We start from the raw sequence: 16,334 nt of genomic DNA, 5'->3' as shown, positions 1-16,334 counted from the left end.
GAAAAAGGAACAAAGGTGATTAGTATGTGTAAATTGTAGCATACATGGGGTGGCTTTAGAGCAATATTCTATCTTCATACATTACGTTTTACGCCAAATTTTGGAATCAAACTTTTGCCAAGGTCTCACTATGTTCTCAAGTAACAAGTATCTGCCTCAAGAAAGTGTTTCTAACTTGAACCAATGTGACACCCTAACCATTTCAAAATGACAAGGAAGACTACATATTCCAATGAATGAAATAGACTCCATAAATAACATAACTGAGTGCACAAATTAATGCATGCATGAAGGCAAGAAAGCATGCAAAATCCCTTATACATAGATATAAAGACAAATAAACAGACAAATTAATTGACAAATCATAGAAATACTGATGAATAAGACAAGATGAAATATGCCTTGCTGAATCAAGTCCAAAACCTTTGACCTTTGACCTCTAGGGGGTTTGTCCAATACCTTTATCAGTGCATCTACACCTCATAATGTAGCTTGCATGGACCAGGTACCAAGAAAATTCTTTGTGCTTTTATTTTTTCTCCCTAAAATAACAATGAAAAGCTGAAAGATGGACAGACAGATGGTGAACAGAAAACCCACAAACATAATGCCTCTGGCACCCTCAGACCTTCCAACCTTTCTGACTGAACAAGAGACCAGCGGGTCTAGCGCTCACCTGAGTATCACAAGTTCACCTTTCACGCAGTCACTAATCTAAATTATTCACAGCTCTACTAAAATTTGACCAGGCATTCTCAAGTAGAAGATGAAAATGTACAATAAGGGCCCAAATTTTTTAAGATTCCCCAATTTGGGGGGTTTGGGGCCCCCTGGGGCCCTCTGGGTGGGGCATGGTGCCCATTTTGATAAATTGAGATCCTGACCCCCTAGGGATGCTACCTGCCAAGTTTGACGAAAATCCATCATGAGGTTTTCAGGAAGAAGATGAAAATGTACAATTCAGGCCCCCATTTGGACCTTCCCAACACCCCCCCCCCCCCCCGCCCCTAATTTGGGGGGGTTTAGGGCCCCCTGGGGGCCCCCTGGGTGGGGCATGGCGCCCATTTTAACAAATTAAGTTCCTAACCCCCTAGGGATGCTACCTGCCAAGTTTGATGAAAATCGGTCATGGGGTTTTCAAGAAGAAGATGAAAATGTAAAAAGTTTACGCACGACGGACGCCGGACGAAGGGCGATCGCAATAGCTCACTTGAGCCTTTGGCTCAAGTGAGCTAAAAATAGGGATGATTAGGCTCAAAAGTACTTGTACAGCTGTAGGAAAGAAAGAGTAGTTCCCATAGGAGTGTGTGGTAAAATTATCCATAAAAATACGAAACTCCTGTTGAAACAAGAGCTGGGAATGGTCAAAATTCAGATTCTTTCCTCCAAATTTAGTATGGTTTGAAGGTCTGCACCCTTCAGCACAAATAAATCAAAAGTAAAGTAAAGAAAAGACTCAACAGCAAAAGCACACCTGATGATGTTTTTGACCTTGAGGTTAACCTTGTCTGCTAACACACAGTAGGTGTCCAGTCCTGGGTTTTGAACCACTTCTCCCCCACACTCCACAATCCTCCTCTCCAAGTCTTGCTTAGGGTGGGATGGTGGACCATTGACCACACACAGCTCTTTGTCACACAGCATCTCAGAAACCTATGGAGTAAAACAATGGTATGTCATGATATGTACCTCCGCCAAGGGAGGAGGTTACATTTTCTTCACCATTTGTTTGTCCATGTGCAAAATAACTCAGAAAGTTGTGACCGGATTTGGATGAAACTTGCAGGAACGGTTGAGAATGACACATGGAACAGATGATTAAATTTTGGTAGTGGTCTGGAAATTTTTATGGATTTTATGAAGGATTTTCAATATTTTGGCAGGTAGGGTCAATGAACTTGGGAATTCAAGCTGCGCATTTTTTAGGTTTTCATATGCGCACTAAAGTGCGTGCTCTAGTTTCTGCTAGGGCGAGGCGCGCCCTTGCAGCCGAGGGTTGATGACGTAACAAAAGGCTTCTATATTGGGAATTCAGGTAATTTTTCAGCATGCATACATAATTATGCAAATCACTGATCTCCATGGAAGAACAAGATCATTGGTTAAAATTAGCTGCTTGGCGGAGCTCTGCCCTCTCACGGTGCTTCTCCAGTTTTTTACAGTACCCGCTCCATGCTATAAGGATTAGAACCAGCACCGACTGTTGAGTGTAAGCTTAGAGGTCTAGTGGATATGATGCATGTCCAGTGATCAGGATATCGTTGGTTCAATTCCAGCCCGAGTATGTATACCCATGACTTTTTAATCATGGCCACTAAATTTTTTCATCACAAAATATTCTAAGTGCCATCTTTAACCCTATTCTAACTGGGGGGGTCAAACTGACCCCCCCCCCCCTCGACGTTTCGCGCCACGATTTCGCAACGCGCAAAGCTTTTGCCGCGTCGTTTCACGACTTTTTTCATTGAAGTCTCCCGCATATTTTGAGATGAAATTTGCGACGTCCGGGTACATCGTTTTGAAGTTACTTAATGTTTTGCATATGCATGTCAACCAAAAACAGCTCAAATTCATGATATCGTGTGCAAATCCAATGCAAATTGTGTTTTTTGGTTAAATTGATATAAATTAGATTATTTCAACTTTTAACCATTGAAATTAATCAATTCTAGTGTAGATAAGCCTGAAAAAGTGCCTGCAACAAGTTTTGGCAAAAAACAATAGAAAACAAAAGGTTGAAAAAACAATAAAATACATAAGAAATTAACAAAACAATAAAAAACAAAAGAAATTAATTTCAATTGAGCTATTTTTTTACACGAAAATTGTTTGATGTGTCTTGAGGAATTCTGACACAAAAATTTAGCAATTCTCCAGTCTTTTTAATGGAGTTATAGGTGAAAATATGATTTCAAGCCCAAATTTGCATAATTAATTTATTAAAAATAGAAAGGCAATATTTTTCTATTGTATGATGATGTAATCTTGTAGTTGACATCCAGCTCTATCTTCAGGCAAAATTTCGCGGTGATCGCGCGATCGGCGGCCGAGATCTGAAGGGGGGGTCAAATTGACCCCCCCTCAGTAAAAACTTGGTCTCAAATAGCCCAGTTAGAATAGGGTTAAACATTTTAAAGTAATTCCATCATCACAAAAAGCAAAACAAAACTTTTCCAATAATACCTCACTTGTAATATAACAAAGAATATTCTTGAAGTAATGATTACAAATATCTTGTGTTTTCTTATTCTTTTCTCTTTTTTAGTAGCTTTCTTCACAAATATCTCAACATTACAAGAATGGATTTAGCTTGTTTTGCATTAAAATTGTGCATTTGAAGGTAAAAATCAATCATTATTGTCAATTTGAAGGTAAAAATCAATCATCATTGTGAAATATAATTCTGTTTCCTCCTCATTTTGCAATGGCATCTCAGGCTTGTGCATTTAGCAGCTCTGTGCGCTTACATTGTACTCTTTCGTGTAGGACCCACTTGTGCATTACATGAACAAAAGCATAGAGATACCTTTATACACTTACAGGTTCCTGATCGTTAAATCTCTTCCTGAGACCTAATCTGACTACACTTTGATCAACAGATCAGGCATCCAATCTTTACCCACGATGGAGCACAGCTAACCCTTGATCAATGTTGACATTATGCCTATCTCTGTGAAATCCTCTTTAGGAAAGCCATAATCCATGCCATATCATTACGACTGTCAGGCAGTATCCTCAAAACAAACAAAAAAGAAGAAGAAAAAAAAAAGACAGTTATCTGTCGCTACCTAATGGGGAACCAGACGAGGATGAAAAGCTGACTGCAAGCCTAATATGCATATCGCAAAACCAATCAACTGGCTGTCCCCTTGATTTAATACCAGGGTGATGAAATTAGTGTTTGGCCTAGAAACTAGACGGAGGCACAATGTCTGACATCATACTGCTCAAAATTCACTGTGCTGCTGAAAGAATGTAACTTAAAACTATTTGTGTTCACATAAATGATTGTTCAATGGGTATCTTTTTTACATCCCTGAAATCTGGAAACAGAGTCATGACTGGCTACTTTTGGGGGGATACAACATTATCTGTCCTCAAGGCCAGTCCATATCATTTTAGTACTGTATGACCATAATAATTTCAATGAAGTGAAAAATATCACATCCACACCACAAAGGTTAAAAATGGACATTGTTCGGGTTTGAGAGAATGACTTACAGATAAAACGGCAAAGCTCTTGCTAGCATACTTGTCATCTGCATATCAAAGAAGAAAGCGAACTCAAAATCTCTAGCCACCTTAACCCGTTGAGGACAGATTGATTTTGCTACAACACGCATTTCCCATAGACACCTACCCGAGTATACTCGGGACTCGTCCTCAACGGGTTAATGTTGTGTTGTAACCTCTTCACTCCTTGGCCATGTGACATTTGATATTCATATTTGATCTAGTCTAATTTGGAATACAAACTTTTAACATTGCTACTGCTTCACAAGAAAATGAAGATTTCATATTTCTATGAGGTAAGCTGTAAATCATCCAACCTGGGTCACATTGGTCAAATCTGCCCCTCGGAACCTGGACGCCACGGCAACAGGTCTGTCAGTTTTCGTCACTTTCCTCCGCTTGGTGGTGACGATCTCATCATCGTCTGCGTTGACATAGCGACCAGTCAGTTTGCCCTCAGCTTGCTGGAAGGGATGGTGAGAGAGAAAAAGGTGAAAAGTTTTCCACAGTTCACCTTTGTCATCATTCCATGCATTGAACGAAAAAAGACCTTTATTTCAGTCTCATTCATAAAGTCACACTTCTGTTCAGTCTGTTCAGGGAGTGGCTCTGGCTGTATGTTTTATCATGTCATTCTATCTTTTGAAACAATCGTCTTAAAACCTGGAAGATGATTTCTTGTACAGTATTCATCGCATAATCGGGACAGGTTGGGAGTAGCAAACACGGCCCCTTTAAGCGGGGTGCCCGATTTCGCGATGAGCACTAACGGCATACGACATGTACTGTACATGTAGTGCACACACACACATACACACACACACACACACACACATGCATACTGACGTACACTTTGTACTGTACATGTACATAAATACATAACCACGCTACCCCTCGGCGCGACCCTCTAGCTCTCCCTGCATTCTCGCAATGATGTAGAGTAATCGCAAACACAAAATAGGTGGATTAAAAGCTAGCACTTTCTTAAACATTCGTAGAATTCTTGGACAAGTAGGGCGTTCCGTATAAATACATATCCACAACCATGGGAAATGATTACCCAGAACTGATGTGGGAACGTCAATGAAAAGTCCTTCAATCATTCAATCATCACGGCTTGATTGTTTACTTGCCGCGATCACTGCACTGTACATGTGTTGTCAATATGTAGTGATCTAGCTCGCCATATATACACATGTACAGAAAAGCGAAGGCGGGCAGCGAGCTGAAATGTACGTGTACTGGATGGACGGAGGTCAAAACACACCAGTCCGAAGCTTGCTTTGTAAGTTCGATGTAAACGACAACTGATACGGAATCTTTGAAATATTGTTGTGGTATTTTGGAAGATTTTTTTAGTAAAATATAAACAAAATCAAAGATCGCTTGAAGAAAAATTGTCCCGTTTATCAGAGGTCCCCGCCCGATTATCCAGTGAAAATAACGTGCATTGGAAATGTTTCTGGGAAGCGTATGTCATTTAAGCGAGGTTCCCGATTATCAGATGCCCGATTATGCGATGAATACTGTATTTGTAAGATATTCCCAATGAACTTTTCAGTATCACTTTTTACCAAAGCATGTCATGCCAAAACACTAGTGTCCGTACAACACTTGCGCATTGTCCAGTTTCAACTACATGATATAACTCCACTTTCCATCCACTAGACACAATATGACACTACACAGGGTCTAGAACTTATCTACACATCCATCAGTGAAATGCTTTACACTAAACAGTGTATCACTACACACATTTCAGGACTGCACTATACACCAGAAAGTGTCCATCTACACCTGCATGCAGCCAGCAGTGGCACACTTTACACTGGAGAGTACCTGGGGTCCTTGATACACAATTGTAGGTACATGTACATGTACCTCTGTAGCTATACACCTGGCAGCACTACACTTTACAACAGACATTACCCAATGAAACATCCAGCTGAACCACAGTGTACACTATATCATAACCTGTAAACCACACATGTCAGTACCCAACTACACACCTGGTAGACCTGGCAGCAACACACCATACACTAGATAGTACCCAAGAACAAACCTGGTAGCACCACACTATACACAATACAGTACCCACGTGCATATGTACATGCCTGGTAGCACCACACCATACACCAGATAGCACCTAAGTGTACACCTGGTAGCACCATGCCATACACCAGACAGCACCCAAGTACACACCTGCTGGTAACACCACACCATACACGTACACCAGACAGCACCCAAGTACACACCTGTCTCATAGAGTCCAGCTCCTCAGTGGTCATACACTGGTGCCAGTCCTTATCATCACGCACCTTCTCTAGACGAGGGAACCTCAGGGTGCATCCTGTGTAGTACCTGCCATATGTTCAAGGACACCATGTTCAACTAATACACGTCTGACCTTCTCAACACAAAAGGACCTCACAGTACACGTAAGCCTGATGTTTGCTGCATAGTACATGGGGTCCACTTTGAGCAGTGGTACATTTCCCCAAGGACAAACGCCAATGTGAAACTGAATTCCATAAGGGCCAATTATACATATATGGAGAACATAATCGAGAACAATGCAAAAGAGTATGCCCATTTGTTAATCGTAAATGAGCTGTATCCTATACATTGACTACTAAAAAAAAACACTGACACAAATCCATAATTACATTGCACAAGTTTGCATTGTAATGAAAATAACAAATACTTTATAACCAGAAATGAAACTTTCACAAACAGGAGCAGACATCCTTTTTTGCGGCATGAAACTTTCACAAATCTCCACTGGCATTTAATGCATTGTGTAGGCAACGTTTAGACAAAAATATTTATTTTTTACAACACATATTTGTTAATTACAACACGTGATGAACATTTTACTTCCGTGAATCTTGCCTTCTCGCAAAAGTCACAAAAGTTTCATACACACAAAAATGTCTGGTTCTACAGTGTCACATTGTGCTAATTCAGCTATTAAATCACACATTTCACAAATACAAAATGCATGTCTACATAATGCATACAAATTGTACACCTGTAACTAATTGTGATATGTATTTATGTATCTATGTTTTTATATCTACTTATAGGAGTGCTGTAACTGGAGCAAAATAACTGAAGGAATGTAACTTACACAGCTGATGCATTGATTTCAGTAGCTTTGATCTGAACGATGAAAGAATTGCACGGCTCAATATACACCTCTGGCTTTTCCTGTACGACAGATAAAGAAATAAACACAAATATTTGTCCTTGCTGTGCAATTTAATAATCAGCAAGTCATTCTGCATGCATCATTAACTGATTTAATAGAAAAAAGTCCAGAAACTGGCAGTCAATGAACAGGTACGATATTTACGACCTACCCACTCCAAATTTGGCAGATAGAATTACTTTAAAGAATCATACATCATGACAACTGTTCATAATCGATTTGGTTGCTATTTGCCTGCACATGTGAGTTAAATACTGCATATTTTTTTTACATGCTTTTTATTGTCTTTTGCTTTGTTGTACATTGTTTTGCATCTGATATTGCTACATGTGTACATGCAAGTATTTGACACAGGGCCAGAAATTGTATGTGTTTTTAAAAAAGTGATAATACAATGTACATGAAATGTTGATATTCTTTGTCACCCTTAATTGCTATTAAACAAGGAAAATATCACTTTTAAAAACTTAACATCATTTATCACACCCTCACATCTATTGATTCCAAATGTTAGACTGGATGGGAAAATTCATGCAAGGAAAAATATGTATAAAACATCATTATTTATCATTTGGGGGATGTATATAAACAGTCAACTCTGAAAGGCATTATTTACCATTTGCAAATGAAACAAAAACCCAGCTTTAGTGCTTCAAAATAGTTCTAAAATGTGAGTTAGGGATAGAAACAATGAATGTAAAAATTTGAATAAGTACAGGTATAATCAATGTTAAGTATTGTTAAACATACAAAATGTGAACATTGTAGTTATAACAAGGAAAAGTAGAAATTACGCGGTGCGTAATATATGTCCCCGCCGGAAGTAGCATTTAGTAGCAAAATGTACAATATAGGTAAAAAGATCAAGGTCAAAGGTCAAAGAAGTCAAAGGTCAAAATTCTATGTAGAAGTTTTGAAGCCCTCACCTAGTGCCATCACATAAAGCAAACGGAATCGAAATCGGGTTAGAAATGGCGAAGGAGTAGCATTTTGTAGCCAATGTACAATATAGGTAAAAAATCAAGGTCAAAGGTCAAAGAAGTCAAAGGACAAAATTCTGTGTAGAAGTTTTGAAGCCCTCACCTAGTGCCATCACATAAAGCAAACGGAATCGAAATCGGGTTAGAAATGGCGAAGGAGTAGCATTTAATAGCAAAATGTACAATACAGGTCAAAAATCAAGGTCAGAGGTCAAAGAAGTCAAAGGTCAAAATTCTGTGTAGAAGTTTTGAAGCCCTCACCAAGTGCCATCACTTAAAGCAAACGGAATTGAAATCGGGTTACAAATGGCGAAGGAGTAGCATTTTGTAGCAAAATGTACAATTTAGGTCAAAAATCAAGGTCAAAGGTCAAAGAAGTCAAAGGTCAAAATTCTGTGTAGAAGTTTTGAAGCCCTCACCTAGTGCCATCATATAAAGCAAACGGAATCGAAATCGGGTTAGAAATGGCGAAGGAGTAGCATTTTGTAGCCAATGTACAATATAGGCAAAAAATCAAGGTCAAAGGTCAAAGAAGTCAAAGGTCAAAATTCTGTGTAGAAGTTTTGAAGCCCTCACCTAGTGCCATCATATAAAGCAAACGGAATCAAAATCGGGTTAGAAATGGCGAAGGAGTAGCATTTTGTAGCAAAATGTACAATTTAGGTCAAAAATCAAGGTCAAAGGTCAAAGAAGTCAAAGGTCAAAATTCTGTGTAGAAGTTTTGAAGCCCTCACCTAGTGCCATCATATAAAGCAAACGGAATCGAAATCGGGTTAGAAATGGCGAAGGAGTAGCATTTTGTAGCCAATGTACAATATAGGCAAAAAATCAAGGTCAAAGGTCAAAGACGTCAAAGGTCAAAATTCTGTGTAGAAGTTTTGAAGCCCTCACCTAGTGCCATCATATAAAGCAAACGGAATCAAAATCGGGTTAGAAATGGCGAAGGAGTAGCATTTTGAAGCAAAATGTACAATATAGGTCAAAGGTCAAGGTCAAAGGTCACAACTGAAATTCTTTATAGAAGTTTCAAAGCTCCCATGTAGTGCTATCATATAAAGCAAACAGAATCAAAATCGGGTTAGAAATGGCGAAGGAGTAGCATTTTGAACATTTTGATCACACACGGACGCACGGACGGACGCACGGACGGACACACGGACGCACGGACGGACACACGGACACACGGACACACACACGTACGGAGCCCGTTTCATAGTCCCCTGCTCGAACTCGTTCGGCGGGGACAATAAAAATGTTTCTACACGAAACTGTCTACAGTTATGGTTTACTGAGAAAAAATAGTAATATTTCCTTAGGCTCTATTGCAAAATTTTTATATGGTAAGATTGCTTGTGATACATCTGACCCACCCATACAATGTATGCATCAAATGTGATATCTCGAACACATAATAAATCACTGCTCCCAGTGGTACACAGTACCTTGAAGTGTTTGACTTCATTTACTCACCCCAGTACAATGTAGAAACTGCGGAGGATTCTTCTTGTCATATTTCTTCCAGTGGTTGGCGAGTTTGAGATTAAAGTCTCTCAGCTCTTGGAGGGTGTAACCAGAGCCAACCTAACCAACACAGGAAAACAAATGAAAACAAAGAAGAGGAAAACACATCAGGAAGGTGTAGTTACACTTTCATAGTTTTCTCCTTTCACAGATACTGCAGCAGACCTATACCAAATCTGTACCACTTCGTTTGTTTGCTTTTTTTCCTTCAGAAATCTAATACAGTGCACTCCTGTTACAAGGAACATGGTTATATTAAATGAAATTCCGCTTACAACGAAATAAAAATTCAGGCCGCTAAATTATATGCTCTTTATTCTTTACTGTTTATTTGTTCAGTTGTGACGAAATAATTGATATAACAAAATAAGATTGCTGGTCCTCAGGATTTTGGTATAATGGGAGTCTACTGGAATAATAATAATAGTAATGATGATGATGATGATGATGATAATAATAATAATAATAATGATAATAATAATAATAATAATGATGATGATGATGATGATGGTTACAATAATAATAATGTTAATAATAATACAGTCTTTTCTATAGTGCATTTCCAATAAATTTTCAATGCGCTTTACATATAAATTCAAATAAGAACTTTTTCAAATTCTTTTTGAATATTCTAATAGTAAAGCGTAGTTCCTTTGGCAAGGCATAGTTTGCAATGTATAAATAAAGGTAAGACATGTATTTAAAAGAAACATCAGATATACCAAATTTCCCCCATGAAACAAAGTTTCCTAGGTGTTCAGCACAGGGCAAAACAAATAAGCAAAGAAACTTGCATCAGGTCTACTCCTCTGACAAAAATATATTAAATTCAAGACTAACTGATAATGATACCATACTTTTTATATACAGACTGTACATCTGTATGTGTAACACCAGGGGTGGTATTCTGAGGCCATAATAAAGTCTGTAATTAACTTTGTGATTAAGTCAAGAAGTTAATAGGCCCTTAATCATGGGCAAAATCAATATTCTGAGGACGTAATTAAGGTATGATTAAGTCCCCTATGATTATCTTAGGTTCCTCCCATCTAATTGTTATTCCATCCAATCAGACGCGTTGTTAGAAGCCAAAATGATGACCACGCATGCAAATATGCCCTCAATGCGCGCTCCTCCACACACCCCCTGTAATTACAACGTAAGAGCTCCGTGCGCACACTCCGGTCTTTGATTACAACCCTTCATCTACGCACGCGAAGAGCTCACATAAAATGACAAAATTCCTCGAAGATCGCTTATATTTCTTTTTTTCTCTGAATTCTATGGATACCATGACAACAAGACTCAACCACTCCTTGGTTACCGAAGACGGTAAGCATCGTTTTGGCCGAGAAAAAATGCTGTAATGCGTGATATCGGGGTAGTTAATGACACTCTTTGGTATCATTAAGTTTTCCATTAACTTTCATACTTAATCACACGCTCAGAATACCGATTTGTAATTAACTCTGTGATTAAGTCCTCTTAGAAGCGCACGCGCGTAAGACTTTCCCGCCAAAACGCTTGTTGTCATGGTAGTTACGTGTAATAAACCCTCTACTTAATTAAGCTCTCAGAATACCGATTTGGTAATTAAGTGCTAATCAGACACTTAATAAGCCCTCAGAATACGGCCCCAGTAGTTTCATAGTACAGTGTACTTGGATTTCTGTTAACTGTCAACTGATTACAAAGAATAAGTATTCTTCATACAGCGTAGGTTTGCCTGGAGTGGAAATTGCAGGAAAATCATACAGCTACATCTGAAAATGGTGTAATCATGAGATTTTCCCACAATCAAGAAAATCATTTTTGTGCATATACGTAACGTTCAAGAATATTATCATCTTCATCTTTTTCTACTTTTCTGTCTTTTTCTCCTTCTTTGTATTGTCACTAGAATTATTGCAATTATTACCATAATCTTCATTATTGGCACTACAAACATCACTGCTTTTAGTTGCTGTTTTGATTAGACAAAATGCATGATAAATAACTACAGTATTCCAAATAGTACAATGTACATTATTCAGTTTTCCCATGGTGCATATGTGATGAGTGAATACGGACATGCTATGAGCTATATAAGCGTTGCTAATTAGTATTATACAACACATGATTAGAATGCACAACTGTAGCTATCTGATTGGTCAATTGCCCATCATGTGACATTTAGTTAAAAGTTCCATCGCACGCTGTGGCTGTCAGCCGTGCAATTTTGTTTGAGCAAAAATGGACAGCGCATGGCTGACATCACCCATATCCATTGACTCCCATGTTAAACTCACGATTGACCCCTAACTTTTTGTTCCATTGCACGGCTCTGATGTAACAATAAACAAACATTTGCCATGCGCACTCAACAATACAAGCGCCTCAGTGAATAAAGCGCCTTTCTACTATCATTGATTACCTTGCAGAAGGAATAGAATGTCTTTGGATATTCTCCTTCCCTGATTGGAGGCACTGCCACAGCCAGCAGGAAGTGGGAAATCATTTGAGCCCTGACCTGGGTCACGAGAGAGAGGAAGCAGGTCAAACAAGGGTCAAACTAGGGTCAAACTAGGGTCAAACTAGGGTCAACCTACACAACTGTAAACATGTACAATCTAGCATTCCTAGATTTAAAGAGACAATCTACTCCTTGTCCAAGAAGACTTGAATCATGAATAGTAAGTGAAAAAACAAGAATAACAATCCAGGAAACAGAATAAAAGTTTTATTTTGATCACACATAAAGAGAGTTTATCCTAATATGGAATATTAAGATTTTATATTATTCCCTAAACAAGTGACAATGACATATGCAAATCAGATGAGGTTGTGTGGTCTTACCTGTCACCTGAACAATTTAGGTGACAGGTTAGGCTATGAACAATGATGATTATTTGTAAAGAAGTATGTAAAAGCTGCAAAAGTATTGAACTGTCTCATTTCTTAGTCAGTACAGAATTTTACAGTAATTACCAATGTACAAAAGTGTATATCACTAATATCTATAATGTGTTTACATACATGTAATTGTGACTGCTATCATTCGCAAAAGTGATACTCTCTCTTGTAGCACAGGTGCATTGTCTTTATTACGGGAAATTTGCCAACTCTTCTCCTACACATGTAATAATACCCCTTCCTCAATCCGCCAGTGTGATTCCTAACTGCGATTTTCAAGGAATTGCAGACTTGTTGTGCCAAGCCCAATTCAGGAAGTACTGTATCATACTTGCAAAATGATCTGCATATTATTACATAGCTGTTCAACAGAGAAGAAAATAAAAGACACCACAGTCGAATAATAGTACTGTATAGTATGCTTCATACTTGGATAGTGTATAGTCTACATTACACTGTATTAAATAAATAATAATGTAATAGCAGCGTACATTACAAACTGTAGGAGTGCCTGTGTGGAAATGCCAGTGAGTACATGTACAATGTACTGGTAGAATGTCAGAAAGTAATATTCAGGTATTTCTGAATGTAAAGACCTACACATGTAACAACTGTGACAACATGTATGGAAAACGATATGAAGAAAATCGAACATTTTGTATTTTCATTGTTTGTTTTTTTTGGGTCAAGATAAAAGAGCACTTGACTGACCCATTCAGAAACGAGGGGAATAATATTACCCTTATATACATGTATGTCAGTAGCAAGTCAAGGGAATGTGTACTTTTCATAAAATTTGATGTTTTGCGGGATTATAATTACAATTTTGTTACATTGTAATATGCATATGTGACATCTCAAATCTGTAGTAGTCTTCTCATCCACAGATGGCTGTACCAAAAACTCATAACTCTTAAATTCTTAAAAGTATTATTTACCATTTGCAGCAGGAACAAAACCCAGCTCTAGTGCTTCAAAATAGTTCTAAAATGTGAGTTATCAGTATCAGTGTGATCAGTGAAAGTATTGTTAAATATACATCTGTACAAAAGGTGAAATATAGTTATAATAAAATTGTTTCTAGAATAAAATGTCTACCGTTACGGTTTATTGAGAAAAACAGCGATATCTTCTTACATTTTAGGCTTTATTGCAAAATTTTTAGATGGTAGGATGTTTTGGGATACAACTGACCTACACATATGCATCAAAAGTGATATCTTGAACATTTTTTAAATCACTGCTCCCAGTGGTAAACAGTCCCTTTAACTGAAATTTAAATAACTTTAATTCTTAAATTCATAACTTATCAGCAAATTGTTTGGTTTTCTTATATCTTCACTGATGAGTTAAACATACATTGCTGCATTCACTTTAATCCACATGTATACTTGGATTTCATTTCAATTTAATCTTTTATTTCTAACATGCAGTCTATGTCCTTACCCCTTTGCCGAAGTATCCTCCTACAACAAGCAGGTCCAGTTCATCCATGAGGTTATCAACATACTCTGGTTTGATCTTCAGCCAGCCACTTCCTGAAAGAAACACAAAAGCAAAACCTCTTGAGTCTCTTTTAAAACAATGCTGTTTGCCCTCAGGGCATACATCATACAGTGGAAATAAAAGATTTTGCATCAAAACATTTTCATTTTCAAAAGCCATGTTATGATACAATAGCTTCAACAAAGCAGATTCTTGTTTTGTAATGAAATTAGATCCAAATTACAAAAGCAATTTGACTCCTGCACAGATAACTGGGAAGCCGAGGAGTATGATGGTACATGTATGTATAGAAACAAACAGGAGTAGGGAAAAGGAAACATCGATAAGACAACAGCAGATAAGGATGACAGGACACCTAACAAGACAAGAAGACCAAGTATACTTAGGACTAGTCTTCAACAGTTTAAAGAAAAGTTTTCTGGCACAAGAAGCACAGAATATTGTATACGCCATGTATTTAAAATTGTAACAAGTCTAAATTTTCGCGAATCGGGACTTCCCGACGATTTCACGAGTGGTTAAATTCCTGATCTTGGAGTACTAAATGGAGAAATGTATATGTGTGTGTCCCATTCATATCGGGATTAGAGTCAATATGTTCACGTGTCTTTAATTTCGCGAATAGCTGGTAATGCAGTATAATGCAAGCAATGGTGTATACAGTAACAAACAAGACATGCAGACAGAGAACACACAAGAGAGATACTGGATGAGAGAAGCTTAATACAACAATGAGACAGAAAGACAGAGGACTAGGTACAGGAGACACAAGGCAGGGGACTCATAAACACTACCCCACGACACTATGGAGAACAAAGAAGAGACATGGGACAAGGGAATAACAACTGGAAATATTACACGTGGGACCAAGAAGGGATACCTTTTCTCTTGTCTGGTCTGTACGTTGACTCTGGATGTTTGATCAGAATTCCTTCCTCACGCTTATCAATGGCCTCATTGAGTGCCTCTACAACTTCAGTCCTGATAGGGGGACATAAAACATTATACAAAGAGAGTCATAATAATGCATCTACTGTAAATGCACAATGGCGGTAATGATGGGGATGAAAATGAATTAAACAACAATGATGATAATTGTATATTTCTTCTTCTTCTCATTATTACTATTATTAGTATTAGTATTAGTATTACTATTGCTATTATCATTAGTAGTAGTATTTTTAATATTATTATCATTATCATTATCATTATCATTATCATTATCATTATTAGCATCATTATTTGCTCTTCTTACTTTGTAGATGCCTCCCTCCTGTTCACCAGTGCAATCCTTCCCTCGATGACATCAAACACCCTGAACACACAAACAAACAGACAGACAAACACATAGACAGACAGAGAAACAGAACAAAACTAATTTGTGCTGTCATGGTCAAGATTAAAGATTTCTACCAACAATTCACACTTGAATAAATTGCAATCATGGTATCTTGCTGGAAGGTCCATGTCAAAAATGCAAACCAGTTGAGGACAGACTGATCTTGCTACAACATGCATTTCCCATAGACACCTGCCCGAGTATACTCAGGACTCGTCCTCAACAGGTTAAGAATTACAGGAGAGCATGATGATGCATGTGCACATTTATGTCAATCTATATTATACAAAATTCTTGAAATAACTGAAATTGATCAATGAATCTACTTTGAAATTGATTTTTAGAAGGCAATGTCTATTGATCGTGACATCACTAAGACAATTGATATTATTTGTTGAGATGGTTACCATTCCCCATGAAATGTAAGATAAAAACCTAAATTGACAAGACTGATTTTAATTCTTTTAGTTACAATTGTATTTCACACATAAATAATGTCATTCTCGTGTGAGGATCTTCTGAGTTAAAGAAAAACTCCACTCACTCTATGTCAACATCAACTGCCATACAATGTACATTCAGTTAATTTACATCAAACTGAAGAGTGACATTTCATTATACACTGTAGGCCTACTAAGGAAAAAATACAATG

At 37.8% G+C, this 16,334-nt stretch overlaps 1 protein-coding gene across 1 annotated transcript in view; it reads right to left on the bottom strand.

Annotated features, from left to right (window-relative positions):
- Positions 1 to 16,334, bottom strand: part of LOC140245499 (DNA ligase 4-like) — a 50,207-nt gene that overhangs the window by 8,811 nt on the left and 25,062 nt on the right. Inside the window, exons 14-22 of the mRNA XM_072325067.1 lie at positions 15,599 to 15,658; positions 15,224 to 15,324; positions 14,284 to 14,375; positions 12,359 to 12,454; positions 9,895 to 10,005; positions 7,364 to 7,443; positions 6,489 to 6,594; positions 4,551 to 4,697; positions 1,475 to 1,653 (exon numbers count right to left, since the gene is read on the bottom strand). Of these exons, the coding sequence (XP_072181168.1) occupies positions 1,475 to 1,653; positions 4,551 to 4,697; positions 6,489 to 6,594; positions 7,364 to 7,443; positions 9,895 to 10,005; positions 12,359 to 12,454; positions 14,284 to 14,375; positions 15,224 to 15,324; positions 15,599 to 15,658 (972 nt within the window). The remainder of the gene's footprint in view (positions 1 to 1,474; positions 1,654 to 4,550; positions 4,698 to 6,488; positions 6,595 to 7,363; positions 7,444 to 9,894; positions 10,006 to 12,358; positions 12,455 to 14,283; positions 14,376 to 15,223; positions 15,325 to 15,598; positions 15,659 to 16,334) is intronic.

The sequence above is a fragment of the Diadema setosum genome, chromosome 22 (genome assembly GCF_964275005.1).
Source record: "Diadema setosum chromosome 22, eeDiaSeto1, whole genome shotgun sequence".
Taxonomy (NCBI): Eukaryota; Metazoa; Echinodermata; class Echinoidea; order Diadematoida; family Diadematidae; genus Diadema; species Diadema setosum.
This window is presented reverse-complemented; position numbering and strand designations above follow the sequence as displayed.